Source organism: Helicoverpa zea, chromosome 10 (genome assembly GCF_022581195.2).
Source record: "Helicoverpa zea isolate HzStark_Cry1AcR chromosome 10, ilHelZeax1.1, whole genome shotgun sequence".
In the NCBI taxonomy this organism is placed as follows: Eukaryota; Metazoa; Arthropoda; class Insecta; order Lepidoptera; family Noctuidae; genus Helicoverpa; species Helicoverpa zea.
Genome location: NC_061461.1, coordinates 10406204 through 10427416, shown reverse-complemented (window position 1 = coordinate 10427416; position 21213 = coordinate 10406204). Strand labels below are relative to the sequence as shown.

The 21213-nt window shown below is 36.3% G+C and overlaps 1 protein-coding gene across 1 annotated transcript in view; it reads left to right on the top strand.

Moving 5' to 3' along the window:
• Positions 1–21213, top strand: part of LOC124634075 (leucine zipper putative tumor suppressor 2 homolog) — an 88310-nt gene that overhangs the window by 434 nt on the left and 66663 nt on the right. Inside the window, exon 2 of the mRNA XM_047169485.1 lies at positions 10917–11047. Coding sequence (XP_047025441.1) covers positions 10934–11047 — 114 coding nt within the window. The 5' untranslated portion in view covers positions 10917–10933. The remainder of the gene's footprint in view (positions 1–10916; positions 11048–21213) is intronic.

Genomic DNA, 21213 nt, shown 5'->3' with positions numbered 1-21213 from the left:
TTTGACCGAGTGCATAGTGTGGGATCTAATCTATATAGGAAGGTATGGTTATAAATCTGTGATAAAACCGTTAGACCTAAGTCGGTGATGACTATTTTTTGCAACACAAAAACAAGAAAATCTGGTCGTAAAACGCTTTTTACGGCACATCTTACAAGCTTACCCACAGTCGCCGGCTTCTTCGAATCCCAAATATGGCATCCTGAACTGAAAATGACGGCTACAAAATCAATTGGTTTTGCCAGCTATTAAAATGTACAATATTAGGAGATAAAAACGGATAAGTACCTACCTACTTAGCCGTTATGTCTTAGTTATGCCTTATTCATTAGTCGTCAATACGGCTGCAGAGCTTGTGCACCTAAATTCGAGTCTAGGTGGTTATTGTAATGAATTGTATGATGAAGGTAGATTATCTACTGCATTCGCTTATAAGAAGTAGCCTGTAAGGCTTGAAGCAACCCTTTTGTATTTGCTCTGAATAAACAATGCCTAAGCTGAAGCACTGGTAGATAGGTTCAAGGCGGATTCGGAATTTCAGACATCTTCTATTCCAGGTATTCCCATAATTTGGGATCAAACATGTCGATTAGAAATATCTCGATAGAACCCCTTTATTGAAGATATCGCTGATAGTCCTTCCCGCTGGTTGCCATTGCACCCACAGAGGGCTTCCTAAACAGTAGTCTACAAGTACAGACAGTTTGAATCTTGAACGACATTCAAATGCAAGCAAAGTTAAATTTATGGGCATCATTGCTGGTTAGTTCTGCGTCACAGCAACAACATATTGGAAGCTGAAGTGAGTTTTGGAGGCCTTATTTAGTTTTGACTTTGATATAATATGTAATACATAATCTAAGCACGTTATGCACTATCTACCTAAAACTGATTATATTCTGTGGCTAGTTATGCATTTTAAGCACTTGCGTAACACCAGATTTTAATGAGTAAGCGGCGACTTTTTATTACTTTTTCGTACAAGGTATCTATTTTGTTGTAATTTAAATAATAAGCATGAAGAATTACGTGTTTACCTACGTATTGGACAATGTGCAATAGTGGTTAATATTACCTACGGTACCTACTTATTATAATTTTTCGATCGGTAGAGTGGGATTTTAATAGATGGGTTCATATGCAGATGCCTGGCCATTCCGATTTCCACAAATGGCTATTTTGTACCTGCAATTATTGACAAATTGCATTAAAACTTAGCGGAGCGGTACGATATAAGCAAGGGCTCATCAATCTATCTATGTTCCATTCTATAGGTAGGTACCATCGCCAGCAAATTATCTCCTTTGCAAAAGTCCTCAATTCGAAAGAAATCTCGCTGAGTCATATATTTTTATACAAAAATCTTTTGTGAGTGATGACAATCTATATTAGATTTATATTAGGAACTAATCCAAGATGGCAGCCAGCCACTAACAAGGCAAACTGCTACACTATTGTTCGCAAAAGCATGACTTACGTATCTTACACTGTTTCAAGTGTTATAAATAATTGCTCTGAATTGACTGTTAACCGATTTGTTCACAATTTAGTTCTGTGACATTTTGTTTCCGCCAAAAAGGGAATTGTTCGTAGATTTGCAGTTTCAATACTTCGTTAATAGAAATATACCAAAACGGGACTATCTATTTAGGTAAACAGGGTTTCAGCTTATGTAAATTATGCGCAATTACCCAGTTATCTGCCTACACCTGTCTTTAGATTCCTACTAATCTAGATGCTGGATCAAATCTCCAACGCGATAACTGGCCTTGCTATAAAAATACTTTATTCAAATTCATTTATAAGGAGTAGGGTTCTAAATCTGATTGACTCATGCTTCACAAAGATTTTATTGACCCCTTTTTGTACCTATGTATAAAAATAGCACAGTATCTATAATTATGTCACTTTCTGCAGTTATTTAGTACCTACTTGCCATTATAAGAATAGAATCCGGATATTGTGGAGGCCTCGACCGGCAATAAGAAGTATTAACTAGGTGTGAGACTTACCGGACAATGTACCGGATTTACTTTCATAACACCTCAGCATAGATTCTACACTTATCTAGGTAGGTACATAGGTAAACGATTAAGGAATCTACCTATAACCAAACAGTCTTAAGCTACTTTTTGCTTTTTAAGCACTTGATTATACAACTTGGTACCTAAACTGGCCTGCTCGTCAGATTTCAAATTAAGATATAAGTAATGTCATAAGGAAAACACCTCGAAGCCATATTGCGGCACCTTTCATACATCCTATGAAATCTAGGCAAGTTCATACTGAACAAACAAAATACAAAACTTAACGGATGCTTGAGGAGAGGCACAAATCAAGCAGTCTTATTAGCAGAGTGAGATCGCGAGATAGCCACAATAGTCCTGGAGGCGCTATCTTCTACCCACGCCCAGACGGTAATTACCAGGCCACGGCCCATTGTCCATGGTGTACCATAAACAGTGATATAACCTCCTCATATGTTTATAGATCCGAGATATCGTATCGATTGTTTTTTTTTTCCGATTCGATTCTCGATAGATTTGACTTTAGTATTTCGATAGGGAGATACGTCTAATGCAAGTATTTGTGAAAAGATAAAATATTATTTATTTTTAAATTGGACTCAGGTATAATAGCTGGTAGCAGGTATAGTAGCTAAGCACTTGTTATTTATGCATCGTTCATATTTAACCTATTTCAGCGACCGTAAAAGTATCACATTACCCGCCCATTCAAGAGTTTGTTATCGTGCACCTTACAAGCTACGTCAACAATATTAATATGCGTGAAATTTTATGATTAGCACTACCTACATTATTGCAACGTTGCAATCGTAAGCAAAACAATTGCATACACACTGATTTCGTAACGGCGATCTATTTACCTTTCAATGTATCGAAAATGTTAGGTGCCCTTGTGCGCTTCGCTTGGCTCGTCTTTGCTTTTAAAATTATGAAGTTTTCAGTAACTAACGAAGAAAATCCTTAAAGATGAGCTGCTATTGCGCAGTCAAACTTCAGGCTCCGTCGCCCTCATTCACAAAATGGCCTCTATCTTCCAGCGTTACTTTACAAACTCCTTTGTTTTGATGGCTATCTAAATAACAGTTGGCGAACAAAAGATATAAGTACCTACTTGTGTAAGACGCTCGTGTTTCGGGCATTATGCCTTTTTCTCGACCTCCAAGCCATCCTTTCACTACTGGGATTAGTTAGTTACGTCACACCTCGATTTATGATCATGTTTCACGGTACTATACTGGTTCAGTACGTAATTGGTTTGTTGTAAAGGCTTTATTAGTTTAGATCTGCTATTCAGTTGTTAGCAGCGATAAATATTGATGTCTCGGGTTACACGATGCTCCTGCTTAAGGCTTATGGCGTAAGCTCTTTGTCCAGATATGTTGGGATCGGATTACCGATGCTATTGAATTTGTGCTTGGTTTTTTTTTCGTGAGGTCATTCTGCTAACATTTAGAGTCACCAATTAGTTAAAAATATGTAAGTGCCTACCTAATCTAAAGCATGCCTGAAAAATGAGCATTTTACTCGATGTGTAATTACTTAGAATTCTTTTGATAGGTGTCTAGATTACTTAAGTAACTTACTTATGCCCGATTATTATGTTATCTGTTACGAGTTTGCTTACCTATTCAGCACGAAATCTGCTATCCCTATCTACTTATACCACTGTTTTTGCGCAATAAAGTGTAATACGAATTTTACTGCAATATCAAAATGATGATGCACATAATATTTACATAAAGTGATAGTAATTAGGTTATTGTACCTACCTACATACACACAGTTAACGTTTCCGAATCAGCATGTTTAGTATAGGTACTTAAAAATTAATTTTGCAGTGAATATTAGGAAATAACAGATAGGAAATATCTTTTGCGTTTGCAATTTAAAGGAAACGGGTTTAAATAGTGGCATAAATATGCATATCTATGTTATTGTTCAAATATTAGTGATTACTTCGTAGTTAAACAGCTCCTTTTAAGTTGCATACTTTTAATAGAAATCGGAGAAAAATATAGGGTATGTACTTAAGTACCTACCTCTTTCAACCGACTGCCTAAAACGCAGGAGGAGGCAAAATTACCTGCAGATACTTAGCTATGAACTATAATAGTTTCAATAGAAATCATCATCTGACACTGGTATAATATTTCTTGTTTGGTATTGAATATCTCGTAATAATGAGACGCGATTTTCCCATGCGATAGAGAGCCCAAGAATATTTACATTCGACTTTTATCAATCTCAAAATAAGGCGAAAGGAAGCTCTTGATTACTATTTTGATTTATACGAGAAAAATAACCTAGGTTCAACAAAGGAAAAATCGTCTGGTTAAGTACATATGGGAAATCTAAGTGAGTTCCTATTTAGGCTCTATGAACGAGCTAATAATAAAACAAGTGAAGAAAAAGTTAGATCCCAAACCTATGATTGGACATTTTACACAAGAAGGTATTCCTTGTTAGGAAATAGGTGCTCCCCTTTACGCTTGCCAAATGTTTTTATCTTGAGCAATACGTCCAAGATAAAAACACAGCAAAGCATACCAATACCGATCAAAAATCTCATCTAGTTATTCCCAATTTTGTGTCCACGACAAAACGGCAAACCTCACGAGTTCGCCGCCATATTGTTTCGAGATAATCACCATAGACAGATGAGTCACGAACGATCCTCAGATATCTACGTTCAAATTGACTCCCTTTGTCAAACCGCTTGCTTACGGTACCAGTCTTTCTTGATCTCTATCGACATAACGTCTGGAAATCCTTCCGAATTTCGATCTTAAGGACTAATGAATAAAGGTTATGGTTGTGGCAATAGGCCGGTGGTCGGTCAACCGGCAAAAAGCTTTATTCGTCTCAGCAGCGCGGGCGCCGTCAAAACTCGTGCGGTTCAGAATCCAAAGCATTTCACGGAGTTCTCTTGCGAAATTTATTATAAAAACCTTTGAAAACGTTCCGTGCGCGAGTTTTCTGAGAAGTGGACTTGAAAAATTTTCGTTAGAATTAGTTCGGCGTCTATATTTGGATATTGAAATGTGCTGCGTTAAATGCCATTGTCATGTCTAAAGCTTTTTGTACTTGGTATTGCTATTGAGCGTAACCTTATCGTGCCTGCACGTACACACAAATTATTTTAGTATTTCGATGACCTTTCTAAGCCTTGTTGACGTCAGTATCATTTTTCCAATAATCATTCAATCTTGTATTCGGTCCACTCAATCTCTAAGGGTCAATTCCCACTGAAAGAGCAGCGGCCGGCAGCGGCCGGCAGCGGCCGTAATTGCAAGGGATTGAGCGCGAGCGCGGCGGGCCGCGCGGCGCCGCGCGGCGCCGCACCGCGCCGCGCTCTTACATTTTCCGTGCTCTTACGGCCGCTGCCGGCCGCTGCTCTTTCAGTGGGAATTGACCCTAAAGCTTCCAAGTATCGCCGCCCAACGGGAAACTAAACACAGCTAACATACGGCCATCGACAGGAGAAACCTATAAGTTTTATCATAAAGCAAGTAGGTAACTCTATACAACTTTTTAGAAAGTTAGTAGGTATCACTTGTAACAATTATACGGCTTGTAACATAAGTGCGGCGTGTTGTTTTGAAACCAAGCCGTAGTTCCCACGCGGCGGGCGGCGCATGCGTCGATCCGGTCAGATAACCATTTATTTATCACCTATAGGAATACGACGGCGCGACCACCGAGGTAGGTAATGACGCTCTGTGCACATCTGGCCACTAAGTATTGAAGTTCCTGTTACATTACGTCTCTTTATTGGCGAGCCGCGACAGGCGCAGGAGTCACTCGTAAAACGACGATTGAAATGCTTAAACAACTTTTTATGGGCGAACAGATGGCACGGGTAAACGTACGGCCATAAGATAAATATTCGTCGTTCAACATTTTAATATGCAATCTGAAATGGAACTAGTTATTCCAGAAAGGCCATATGGACGAGAAATTGATCTTGTAAATTAATTTTGACAAGACCATTTCCGGCTGCGTAGGCGCAGATATGCAGACGTTGATAATTTTGTCATTTGTTAAAAATAGAGACGATTTTCGTATAAGTAAGAATAAATCAATAGACTTATAATGGGGAATGAGTGGCTGTCTATGGTGCGACGCCCGCGCAATAGTCCGAGCGGAGCCGAAGCGGTTCGGTCTTTATCGGCGCATTCATAATGGCCGTCGAGACATTGCGATCTAATGCCAGTAAAAAGTACAAAAAGCTCCAACAACTTCATGAGTCGTGGTTCGTTTAACTGCAGACGACTCACCCTCTATAATTTAAGCCGCAGCCAGCAACGGGCTTTTATAAATAAAGGATTGGAATTCGGTGTCGGCGTGTCTAGGTACGGCATTTATTGAGATTGTAACTTTGAAAAAGAATCAGCGTTGAATTCTTCGAAAAATAAGTTCAAGAAGTTATTTCTTGTACTTTCAGTTTACAATACGACTGGTACAGCTCTACTTAGTTGTTGGTAAGCTCAAAGTTTAGACTCAGAATTTGTATCGAAAACTTGTGAAGGTGATAGGAACATTTGCATCATATTACCTACATGCATGAAATGAGTAGCTACGTAGGTACATCATGAATTAGTGCTATATCAAAATTAATTAATTTAGGATTCATACATCACTAAACTTAACGAATCTCATTCAGTACTAATGAGTTCTTTAAACAAATAATCCTTTTCTATTATAAATTCATAAGGCCTCATTGAAAACAAGGCTTGAAATTCAATTTATTCTCTGTTTTCCATATAATAGGCAGTAATATAATGATTGATGGGCACAGGATAGCCGTTATACTGGTACTGAATTAAAGAAAAGCTAATCAACCAATAGGTTACTATAATGTTAACGATACAAGGTCATATATTTCAATAATGTGGAGGTATTTTAATAAAATGCCTATTTAGATGTCTTCCTTTATGTTAGGATATTAAAATAACTCCGAAACTTTATTAATATCAATCATCTTCAAAAATTCTATCTGTGCCGCTATTTCAGACTTCTAGACTTTCTATCTTCGAGTGGGTCTTAAAGTTAATACACTCGAAAGTAGGCATGCGTTTTTCCAAGTCTTTTAAGCAGTTCATTAATGAAAGCGACTCAAAGTTTTTCCATGAAAGAAAATTCTATATTTTCCTTTAGGCAGTAGGTAAATAAAAAACCTTGTTTTGCTTGTTCGTAATATTTTATATAACGTTATTTTATTAGGTACGCAAATAGGGGCATAGGTAAATATGCTTAAATAAAATAAAGACACAAAGAGCCACTCGTAGGAGAGTAACAACCACACGTAGCTAATCCAGTATCGTCACCGATTTGCAAATTGCAATGATTGCAATACTAAACAAGATACTTAGCATATAAACTTACTAATTATTAGGCATTAAACTCAAACTGACTAGTTGCACTTGAAACGCCAATAATCCTGCTAAGTATTGGTATTTTGTACATTATAAGGTACAGAATCTTTCGCGTTTAGTTGGCAAATAGGTCGAATGTTTTATTGAAGTAATTATGTAAATTGGTGGTGCAGTAAATAGAAATAAATATTTTTCGTTCGACTATTACAAGAGCAAAGAAGAATTAGAATTCTGGGTAAATTACTTAAGCCATTTACGACAAAATACTGGTTTAATCGTAAACTTTATAAAAACATTTGGTTTTAGCTTAAAACACTGTAAATTGCAAATGAAAACACAGTCTATAAAATCAATCGCAATAATATCTGGGAATTTAGTACGTAGTGGATTGAGGAAAGCCGAAGTTCAAATTCCAAAATTCCAGTGCAGTGCAGTCAAAAGCTTCTTTAACCTTCAAACCACACCACTATTTTGTAAAGGCTTACAATATTCGTACTTATCCCAGAAAACTAAGCCATAAACACAATCCCATATACCACAAAAAGAAAACGCAATAATTCTTTGTCTATGGCCATTAATCAGCTCATGAATAAAAGAAATCGCCGGTTGGGTTCGTTAACTCAGGTAATCGGATGAAATTGTAAGTAGAATTACGCATAATGTGAAAACTGCTTTGAAACTATTAATTATGCCACTTTATTCTTTGAAATGGTGGAAATGAATTGTTTTTGCACCTTCCTTATGGCGTTTTAAAAGGTCAAAATATGGTTGTTAATTTTATAGGGCAAGTAAAGACAGCCCAATGTTTCTTTTTCAATATCTAGTACCTACTACTGTCAGCTTTGTCTATCAGTAGCTATTCCCCGCGGTATTGCCAACGTCCCAGGAAATCATTTTTTGTTAAAGGGTCCTTTCTCGGGCTCTAGACTATCCGTGTACCCAAAAATCGGTTCTATAGTATATAACGCGACATACATAGGAACATGCAAACAGATGACAGAGTAATGTCGCATTTATATGCAGTATGTTAGTAAGCATAGAGGAAAACAGTAACATATCATGCAGATTTTTGTGGGTTTGAGGAAAAATCTCTCTGATTTTCAAGAGAAGCAAAACATTACGATATGATACCTAACATTAGATTATTTCTTGAATCAATAAAAGAACAGTGGATCGATTACTTTATAAGATGTTTTACAAAACGGTTTTTTGGCAGCTCTATGACAATTTTATTTATTCATGAGCTATGTTAATTTATTAATGAAACTAAATAACTTATCAGATTATTTTTATTACAATCCAATTTGTATCAATTAAAGAAAGTGTATGATTTTTTAAAGAATTAAACGTGTAAGTAACGCAGTTCGGCTACCTAAGAGATTGAATATTTAAAAATATGTGGAGATTCATCATCAGTAAAGGGATATTTTCATGTATTTCAGGTTTCAGGTATTTGAACCTTTATACCTATAACTTTTTATTAAAAATAATGTGTCATATTTCTTGTATTTTTTATGAAAGTCAAAAACTATATCAAATCTATATATTAATATTCACGCAGTAATTTAAGACGCAGTTTTCACTTTATTAATTTTACATTTTTAATTTCAAAAGTCAAAATTTACGATCGAGTACCTATTGATCGAGATAATAAATAATGGTAACATTATGATCGAGGGTCAACAAACGGCCTCGAAGGCACCCGTTGATTCAAATCCTAACACAAAATAGATCCGCAATCTTATTAAACAAAAATCATGTTTTTCTAGTTTTCACTACAAAAATAACGTTAGGATCAAGACCGATTCGAAAATAGTATGAAAAAAGTACAAAGGATTTTGTACTATATCTCTTTAAGCTTAAAGTACATTATTGGCTGTGGTGTGAATGTAAAGCGAATGGTATATGACCTCTTCTAAGCTACATATAGAAGCGATTTGACACACTGGCCAGTTTTAATTGAGTTTTACGAATTGTGTGTGAAATGATTTATGTCGAGTGTAAGTCACGATATTCTATGGGCCAGAGTCTGTAAGCTAAGATTCTACCAAGCGAATTTGCTAAAGTAAACTTAAAAGTTCATAGTTTGCTAAAAAACTAGATCAAATAAAAATCTAGGATAAAACTTTTTATTCGTCTTTTTATCTAAATTCGTTTTAAAACAAATTAATTAGCTTACTACTCTATAAAAAGCTACTTAACGGTACCTTAAACGAGCAAATAATTTACGAGCAAATATTTAGAAAAAAACATGATTTAAATAAAATTAACGTCAAGTTCATTAATTAGGTAATTAATATCAAATTAATTGCTTGAGAACATTAGGCAAATGATACGGGCTGGATAATATTTTATGCCATTTCCTTCTAAAAGGTATATTGGATAAAAATTAGTAAACATTTATTTATTTAATCCTCCACATTAAGATATCACAAAATGACATTTAGGCATAGAACATTAATTGATATATTAATGAATTTAAAAGTAGTTAAATTCAAGAATTATCGTTAAAACTGGTCAAGTTGGCAATAAAGATAAGTTGCGTAAAGATAAGTGATCAAAAGATAAGTTTAATCTTTAACACTTTTGGGTCGTCCTTGCCTAATGGCTTTTATTGAGAAGATGTGCGATTTTCTAAATTATTTAATGGAAAGATACCGTAGAACGGACGTGTGTCCTATAGCTAAGTAAGTTTTATGCTTCAATCAAAGTTACATCAAATGGTTCAATTGAAAATAATGGAAAATTATAATTTCGTGTCCTGGTTAATCTTTTGTTGAGGGGCAATAAAGTTGCGAAAATCAATCATTAAAAGATTTGCTTCTACTTATTTTGAATAATTTGTAACTTTGCGGTTTTTCAATTAAGCAAAATCCTCTTGCAATTTTTATGAGGCGTTGATGCGTTATTAAGAAGCTATTTTATTTTGTCCAAAATGAGGTAAATTTTATAATGATTTACGACCTCAAAGGTTAATTACATTGAACCTTACAAATGCCAAACTTAGAAGATTAAAGATCTGCATAACCTTTTGACCTAATTTGGTATAAACATTTTATGAGCGCTATAAAATCTATTGTACAAAAATATTGCATAGGAGACCCCCCAGTTCGCTATTTCTTACCACTTCGCTAAATTGATGTTTTTATGTATGATTATTTTATTTTTTTACGAATTTATATCAACTAAGGTTACAATGCACCGATTAGGAAAATCTCGTCTTGATTTAAAGGAAAATTCGCATCTCACTTGGGCGAAATATCAATGTAAAGTAGCATGCACCTTAGAATATTTTAAACATAGGTACATGTAAATCAGCCGTAAATAAAAAGGGAAGTACATAGTTCTAAAAATAGTTTGCAATATGTATAATCATCAAAGACTTGTTTCTCGTGAGTACACAGTTAGAGACCTTCTCGTATTTAACAGCTGTAGGTATTTATTAGTAGAATATTCTTTATTACCCACATGATAATACTTCTTTATTAATTCATAAATCTTCTTCCACTTCCAGCGATGCACAACTGAGCGATGGGCCAGTCGGAGCAGGCTCGGAACACGCGAGCGAGCCCGCGCGCGCGCCGCTCGCCCGACCTGCCGCCGCTGCCGCCGCAGATACAGCCCTGCAGCGGCTTCCTCGGCAACGTGAGTACAAGCCTTTACATGTAGTAAGCTGAAAGAAAAATTTCGGACTTTTCAGGAATCAAATACAGCAATTGCGACTTTAGGATCCATTTTCAGATGAAGAAAACAAGGGCTAAAAACCAATTAATTTATTTATACAGCATGGAGGACTTACAGCAAGATAAAACATATTGTAATTTTGAATGGTAATCGGATAGCCAATAACAAGTCCTTACGTTTAACACTTGAGTATAAAAATAACCATGAACTACAATTTAGAAAAAATAAGAATACTGAATTACTGAGGAACAGTACCTACTTACTACTTAGTACTATAATAAAATCAAAACACATTTACATACATCAAAGTCAAAGCTCTTTATTATGTGTTCATAGGTTACAAAAAAGTTTTAGTATTTACTTAATACCTACCTATTAAGTCTCACTATGCCCTGCTCGTGGAGCGTACAGAAAAAATACGTAATAATTAGTAGGTACTACACTAGGTATGTGCCTTTTCGAGGAAGACGAGCTTTGAAAAAGCTGCACTTAAAAATGCATTAACAACAAACTGCGTTTCAATGAAGTTCTAAGCTCACTACAATACAAATAAAGCAATAAAGCTTCTTAACTACCACTTAACCAAAACGTAAACATTTCCTGAACATTTATCATAGAACCGATTGTTACGAAAGCTTCGCTACAAATCCGTAGCGACAATGCGCTCGCGTTCCGTTTCACACGCGCTTTGGACCATTAGCATAAAATTAAGCAAGAGCCGGCCATCCGTCTTGCTTTACCGACTTTCCTCGATATCAGCCGGTTTAAAAGCTTTAACGGTATCGGGATGAAAGTGATGCGTAAATCAAAACGTTGCCCGGCCTTGTCGCTTTCAGTGTGCGTAAGCGCAAGATGGATGGTCGGTGACAATTTATCGTGTTCAGCTGGAAATTATGTATGTGGAAATTGAACTAGTTGTGAGATGATATATGGGCTAAGTATTTTTTTCTTGTCTTGGTTGCTAAGTGCATTTTGATTTAATTTTCGGCAGTCACCACGCAGAAAGTCTACTGAAAATGGTGTTTATTATGGAGACTATACGAAACATTTTATTAAGTTCTGCGAAGTTTTTACAAGCTTTTATTTTAGCCAATATAATTTTAACCATGAGTTATCCAAACTTTCTCATTGTTCTCATTCAACATTTAAACTCAGTGCTACCTAATAATACAAAAGCAAAAACAAAACACAACTTATTAGCAGTAACTCCACTCATAATAGCACATCATAGGGATCGGATAAGCCTGGTCTACAAGTCCCTACTTATGACGGCGTGGCCCCGGGCCTCTATGTAACAGATTATACAAAGCAATCTTGTGCAGACATAAATTGCTTGGGTTCTCTTCAATGAACTTAGCTATAGCTCTTATTAGAACGGTGGGTAGGTGGGCTATGTTGAAGTGTTTTGTAGGATAAATCTTATACCGTAACCGTAACACTTGCAATTAGTAAAAAGCAATTGGTAAAGATTACCCATTGACTTCCATTTTATTGAAAACATAATATGTAGCATTGACAACACTTATGTGTTAATTAATTAGGTACCATTGACTGAACGACAATATAAACAAATTAATATTTAATTTGATTTTGGCGCTAACTTATTACTATATATTTTCGTCATTAGGTACGTCTTTAATTGGCATGAAAAATGCCAAATACATAAACAAAGTCAAACGTTTCATTTTAACTAGACCAGTTGCTGATTCTTATTAACATTCAGGTGTATGGTTGCAAAAAGTTGGTTCCATGTAGAAGAACTGACCACGGACACATTTAAAGTTCATATTCCTGGTACATATATCAGTAAGGCTGGTCACCATACTCTTGACAGTGACCGGGGGGCATACAAACATAAACAAAGAGTGAGTGGCGGGTATCCACAAGAGATATACTGCTTTGATACAAAATACTAGTGTGAACGCACCCGATCCTGTTCATTTTGCCTAAGCTTAGTTTATGAAGGTTAATCACCTTCTTTTAAAGTTGGTTAGCTAGCTTGGAGCTAAGGTATTGAAGATTGGTTGAATAAACTCTAGGAAAATCTTTTGGAAATTCTGTATTTTTTTAAATGCATCTACTTGATATTTCATGGCATCCATTTATTGTGAAAATATTGTGGACTCTTAATGACGAATTTTTACTAAGAAAGCTTTTTGACTACATTTGCAAGCTTGTCAATTACCTATATGTTTTAATTTTGATATTTCACTGAAGTAAAGCATTAATTGCTTGCGGCAATCGTTAAAATCAATGAATTCATGTAGTTTATTGCATGAATCAATTTCACGTAAAAACTTTGTCTAAACTTGTTTTATAAGGAATAACTTTGTCATAAAATATTTTATAAATGAAACTAAAACCATCGTAAAAAGCATCGATTTCGGTAAATAATTCTATTAAAATGCATTTTTAGGGTTAAAGCAAAAAATATTTAGGTGTCCATAAGACCAAAATTTTGTAGAACAATATAACAATCAGAAACTCTAATGTTACTTAAAATCGTTGTGAACAAAAACAGCAGCAAAACTCAAATGACATCGTGATCTAGATCACCTACATTTTAAAATAACCTCTTTTATTATACACTATTGTCACACACACTTACATAACCTGAGCCATAGGCTACATTGTTATGTTGAAAATGGTGTTCCATTAACCATTACTTAACACTCACACAAGTACAGTTTGCACTAATTGACCAACACTACCGTTATCCGAAACTCGGCTATTTCGCGATGCACCACCGTGACCGACTTCCAAAAACACCCAAATGTTTATTTTTGTAGCCATTAACTTCCTCAACTTTCTACCTGTTGCGAACTTTATCAGGTGTTTTAAACGTTAACAAATCGCTCGTTTATTGGAAATAAAAAGATGCTTAAAAGATTGGATTATGAAAGTGATGAGATTCTGGTCGCGAATTCGATGGCATGCATCTTAAAATTTGGTCCCGATGATAGTTTAAAAGTGCCCAGTATTATGATCGTAATGAACTATGTCTGAGGCTTTTATCTAAATCAGAACAGTAGGTAGCGTATGCATTCATGCTTGCCGAATCCATAAACAAGATTCAGTTTTATATTTTACACTATCTGATGCAGACTACTTTAAAACAATAGCAATTTCAGAGGAGACCTTAAATCCATTTACCGTCCTCCACCCAACAAGGTTGCATACAATAGCTTAGCGAGTGTGGTTACTCTCTTATTGTCAATTTTAGTGTGCCGCCCCCCGGCTTTGTTCGTCCTCAATGTTAAGGGCTACGAAAGGGCATTATGCCCAGTAATATAGGAAGACAATGAGGGGCACTGCACGGCTGACCTCTCAAGAGCTAAGATTATACTTATTTGCCTTTTATTTTATAGAAAACCGCTCGCTAGCCAGGATGCTGGGGCAACAAGAAATACGCGACTATCTAGACACGTTGTACCTTTTTGCGCAATCGCCGGATGTATTAATATTAGCCCTTTTTATGATGGAATATCTGAGCAATTTAGAGCCGGTGAGCAAGCTTTGCGCGTGCTGCTTTTAGCTGCAGTCTTAAGATTTTTATTGGTGGAATTGAAATTATTGGCTAATAATTTTATTAAAGTTATGATTTTTTATTTTATTCTGTCTGAAAAGTTGTACGTATAAGAGCGTTGCTAATTAAATACTTAATGGGGATGGACCTTGTGGCTATTGAACTTTTAGAAAAAGATTATCATATTTATTTTTTGTTAAATCATACGCCATTTAATGACTACCTTCGTCAACAGTGATTCAAGTAAGATGTCCTTTTAATATTGAAAACTTTGTAGCACCCCTTTGAATTCTAAAACAGACTCGTTTCACACGCTTCTCTGAGTGTCTGCAATAAATCAAGCACTTTAAACGCAATATTTAACCGTTAAACTGTATCTACAGTTCAGGAAAGCTCTCGTTCCACTTCGTCTGAATGTGGAGCGAGGGGTGAGGGGCGAGGGGTGTGTTGTCATAATTCACGACACGCCATGCGCGTGGGCAGTGATGGCCACTTTGTTCTGTCCGCCATTACTTACAGAAGGCATGAACGTGACTGTGTAAAAGTAGAAAATGACATAGCTTGAAACATTTGCAAGACGACAGGGTTGACAAAAAATATTGGCACAGTCCTGTCTATATATGATACTGCGATATTATAGCTTAGATCTTCCATATGTCCCGAGAATACAGCAACATCCTAGTCACCACACCAAGAAAAGACAATCGTCTATTACTTCAGTAAGCTCCCATTCGGTCACCCGATATGGGCTACTTTTATTATCTCCTAGGAGGTTACACCTTAATATATTCCTAACAATCACTGCTATAAATTCTAGTCACCGTTATATCTAAGTCCCCTTATCTCAACATCGGACCACACAAGGTTTAACAGTAAAGTTTTCAATAGGATCTGATTTGATGCAGGTATTAATTAAGAGGAACGGCTGAGGAGTGCAGGGGGGGGGGGATATGCAAATCTCCAATTAGTACCTATCCACTAGAGCTTCCATCCATCAATGTCGATCATTTGTTGCTTTTCTATGGTAGATTAGGGTTGGGGAACCAATTTTGGTGAGTTCAAGCTTTTTTCAGTGTGCGATGTAGTAAATGGTATCATATAGGTATGTTTATATGATTTTATCTGTTACTCAATATTACCAATTGTAAAATGCATCATCCAAGGTAGGTGTGTAGTTTATCTTGTAACTGAACAAGCAGTTCTCATTAAGAGCCCGGGGACTGAACTTGTAATTTGAGATCATTTGAAATTATGAGGGAAAAAGGATTTCCATTATGACACCATCAAGCTGAAAATAACTAGATGAAAAATGATGAATAGTTCCATATACCATGCCCCTCTTAATTTTAATTATGATCAGCAACCTTTTTGGCAAGCCAGTAAAAAAGTACCAATTCGCAGTGGTTCAACCCTGAGAGACGCTCATACGCCTATCGTCTGCCACCACTTGTCAATCCCGCGTCCCGGTGACGTCATTAAAGCGTTGATTTCCAACGTTTGCAAGTCATTGTACAGGCGGCTTCCAGGACTTTTTTACTTTTTACTGCTTAACCATCAACTGAGTTCTGCTTTAATTGGCAGTCGTAGGGTTAATACGGGAATTATTTTTCGTTTTACTCTTTTTAGCAATGTCAGTACGCTTTCATGATTTTGTCTTTTTGTTATGTCTTGCAGAATTTATTTTTGATATTAATTTATGGCTAAGTTTGCAAGAAGCCAGGTTTTCGAAGAGCCTTTTATTTACCTCATAGCAAACGCTACTTCCAATTATTATTACTTACTTATTATTATCCCACTTATCTTTTTTGCTGAAATACGGTATGTAAACCATATTTTGCTACATTTTGTTAATTGAATGAATGCCCCAATTTCAAACACAATTAAAGGCTGGTTTGGGGCCTGAAACCTAGGACGCCGTGCTCGGTAGTAGCTCCCGATAAATAAGCGGATTTAACACTATTCCAGAATTAAAAGACTGAAAAAAATCGCGATGCACAAGAATGGGCACACACAAAATTATTTTTTTCTTCGAATCGCAGGTGATTCTGATAGCTCCACTTGCAAACCAGCCAGTTTCTTTCATATCTACAATCAAAAAGTTCTTAATGAAACACAAACTCTTATCTGTTCGGCCCACAAAACTGCATTTAATCGGTTTCAGTGTAGCTTGCCGGCCCAGAAACGAAATGCAAAACAGTAGTACATAACCGGCTGTATATAAAAGCGTGTGTATGTAGGTTTGTTGTAAGATAGCCTCTTTCGAAGTAGGCCGACTGGCTGCACGAACCTGTTGGCACACTTCCTAATAGGGTTGCTGCGTTGTCAACCGTCCCTTACAAACTGTTGTAGCTGTGGTAGTGCAGGTTGTACTGCTTAATGTGGTAGGTAATTGTTTTAGAAGCTTTGTTAATCAAAGACTTGACGATTTAATTTTGTACATTAAATCTTTGCTAATGCAAGCTATCAAAGAACCGCTGAGAGACAGACTTGGGAGAAGGGACATATGATAGCTTTAACATATACATATAAGGTCACGAGTAGAACCGCGGGAATTATCTAGTTTAAATAAAGGTACTGCTGCGAGGTGTTTTCCAGTAGATCGATCACAGATTAACACAATCGTTTGCTTGTTTGTTGCGCGTTGGTGGTTTCAAGTTTTGAGTAGATTTTTCTACAAGACCCTAATGTAAAGCGACAGCAGTTAAGAAACACATAGAGTCATATATAGATAGATAGTATAAAATCGCATTTATAAAAACGAATTCGGGAAAACATTGATGACCCTAAGAGCTGTAAATCAGTACGTGGGTGAAGGCTGACTGTATCCGAGTATTTTCCACATAATAGTGTTATCAACGCGCTGACCTTTCTAACAATACTTGCTTTATACAATACCAAGCCGGACGTTTGATGCCTCGCCATTACTGCCTAACTGTTCGTGGTTCTAAAGAATTATTGTTTTCTAACTAGAAATTAAGTTGGCCGTCTGTGATTTAGTAATTTTCTTGGTAAATCCTACTTATGTTATAAATACGAAAGGCTTTATGTATAGAGGTACGTACCGGATCTTTTACGTTAAAATTACTGAATGCATTTTCATGAAACTTGACGGTAATGTTACAGGCTACTTTTTATCCAGGTGCGGCTCGGTAAGCAGGTGAAACCCAGCATTAACGTGGTCAAACAATTACGAATATATTCTTCCTAATGATGTTGTTCAAGAAACTATAACCTAAAAAGGCTCTATTCTCAAACTCTGAAAACAAGTTATCATCAGTCGTCCAAAGTACGCAACGATGACAACTTTACCAACTGTCAAAACACAAAAAAGCATTTCACTCAGAAAAAAGATGAAATGTAAACGGACAATACCTCTAACAAGATTGCTTATATAACTTTTTGGTTACAAAAAGGTATTAATAATGGGCCACGGTTGGTCTCACAAATTGAATGCAATATTCCCAGATGAAAAATCGTTCACAAAGAGACATTATAACTTGTGACCTTTGCTTCAAAAAGTTATATTGTGGAGCACCACTTTCGCTTTCTTTTGTCATTTGAAAAATTGTTTGAAAAATAAAAACGTCATGTTCGATTTGTCGTTGACGTTCGAAATATGAAGAGTGGACACGCTCTATGAATGATGATGTTTTTTTTTGTCTATTGTAACACACCCACCTGCTTTCATCGCAAACTTTTTACTAATTAATGTTGACTGAAATTATCGTACTTTGTTTTTATTGGAAGTATACATAACCATGATTTTGCTAGTTACGTGATGTAACTTGTGTAGTCATTAATCATATGTTGACGTGAGAAAGTAACGCTGAAAGTTAAGAAACTTACTTAATGTTAGTAATTATTAGACTGTACCAAACATTTGAGTTACTTTGCTTTCAAACTTTTCTTAAAATTTAAAACTTAATAAGTCAATGCCTTCTCTTGCTTGCCGTACAATCGATTGATCAATCAATAACCTACAAACCCATAATATTACTAATGTTTTGTAGGACATAAAGCTATCTGAATAGGCTGTATGCCATAATCAGAGACAACTTACTTAAGCTTCGCCTACAAGCGCCATAATAACTTAAAGTTATGGATCCTTAAAATTGCGTTATGTTCAACATCACATAAGAACATGCTGGATATAACTTGTCAGGGTATACTAAATTCTATACCATCGTCTCATATTTATTCGATAGGTATACATATACGTGCCATATTTGTATTTCTTTACCATCTAAACTAACCTACTTAACGGAAACTATAGTAAATTCAAGAAATGACGTTAATATAAAGCGATACATACAAAAAATATTGCAAGATTTTCAATACATTCTGTTTTACGGTGCTTTCACACCAACGGATTTTCCACGCAGCCATACTCCGTTGTGAGGCGTTGTGTTTGTTGTGTTATCAACAAACAATTGACAACTATTGGTACACACGATGACAATTGAATCGTAGAAACAGCTACGCTTCACAAAATCCGCTGTTAGTCTAGCAATACATATCAAACAAGACATTATTATGACAACAAGTACACATAAATCACATTTATAGTTTTCCAAACATTTCCATTCCGGAAATGAGGTGACCCATTCACGGTGGGTCAAGATCGAAACTCCGAACCCACGCATATGCACCCAAATGTAAATGTTATGTGTTGTCTACTACAAGATAGTAAGACATCGATGTAGCTATCAATTGTGCAGTGAAAGCGATGGGCGAGTCCATTGTGCCCAATGAAAGTGGTCGAGTTCATCTGAATATTGGACAACACCTGATACCAGTGTTTGAGACTTTGAAATGAGTGAGAGTGATGGGAGTGGTTATTAATGCGTCGAGACAGATGATGTCATTGATCTTAAACTCCTTCGGTTGGAAGGACTCGTGTAGTTTCGCGTTTTCTGTACTTGCTGTAGGACGTTTTCTATACCAGAATTATTGTCAGCGTTCATTATTTTTTATAGCCTAAGTGTACCTACAATTAAAGAAAGTAATTGAATTTCAATACAAAAATGCGTTTATTATATTATATTGTTAACATAAATATATAACCCTGTCTGTTCGTCGCCAAAACTACTAAACCGATTTACATGAAATTAGGTACACTCTAAGCCTGCCATAGTGCGTGGAAAGCGCTTCTCTCGGGACGCGGGTAAAACCGCGGGGAACACAGTCTAGGCTGTGTCTTTATTGTTATTCATCAACTAATTGAAAAAGAATTTGATCTCCCGAGTTCAGATTTCTTACTTTCTTTTGTCGCATGATTTGAGCACATATTGACGTTTTGTTAAATAAAGACCGACAGGTGACTCTAAATTGAATTATGCTTGTCATAGTTATAGATACAAAGTCTAAAGACCTTCACTAAACTCCCAAGAAATTATCAATAAAAAATAATCGTTTCTCACACGGAAGTTCTCACTCGACAAAATCGATTAGCTGGAACAAATAAACCCAAGATCCGACAATAAAATCGAATGGTTCACAAAATTGATCGATCGAATCGGCGAAACAATTGCACCTTGTGGTATCTATGTTCTAGAATCGATACATCGGTTTGTCTTCCGATCGATCGGCCGATTTGTCGTGAAAGTCGTGGCCGCGGGCTGTGGCACACTGGGATGAAGGTCAGATGCATACTTTGCAACCAGCGAAAGTTTATGGTATAATGTATAATTGTTGGTCGGTCAAGTGCAAGGAAAGTATGCAAGCTTTTGAGCTTTTGAGCGTGTTCTGTTCACGATCAGTGTATCTAAATGGTATTGAACAAGCAGCGTCACGTTTTTGTGTTTCTTTTGTTTATTGTTCGTAAGAGTTGATTGTCTGATTTATCGAGTGGGTTTTTCAAAGTTAGCTTCTGAATATCAAATATTTCATTTTTTTTAAGATATCATGGAAAATGGACTTCATTTTATATTTCTTTGTAAGAAGGCGTATCACACATTTGTTAAAAATATTTGGGTCTAAAATAGCATTCCTAACCCACGTCTTCAACACCAAATAGAGCAACTAATGTACATTTATTTTTCTCAAATTCCAAGTCGTCTTAATCTTAAACAATTGATTTATGGATTTTATTGATACGTTAAACTACAAATTAGGATTTAAAGACGGACAAATCGATTTCCCCGATTAGCACGTTTGTTAGAACACTTAAGAAGTGGGTGTCTTACCAAAGCCTTTTCTAAGATAATAATAATTTACAGCCGCCCCAATATTCTATCCATATGTAATTTTTTCGCTTACTAAAGATAGGAATTTGCCGTTCTTTGTATGGGGCTTGTGTATGTAAAAAAAGTTTCTAAGGAGGATACCTTGGACACCAAGACTGTGTTTCCGATGGCACGTTAAACTGTAGGTCCCGGCTGTCATTGAACATCCTTGGCAGTCGTCACGGGTAGTCACAAGCCAGTCTAACCAAGGGGTATCGGGTTGCCCGGGTAACTGGGTTGAAGGAGGTCAGATACGCTGTCGCTTCTTGTAAAGCACTGGTACTCAGCCGCATCCAGTTAGACTGAAAGCCGACCCCCAACATAGTTGGGAAAAGGCTCGGGACATGATGATGTATGGGGCTTATGTACAAACGCTA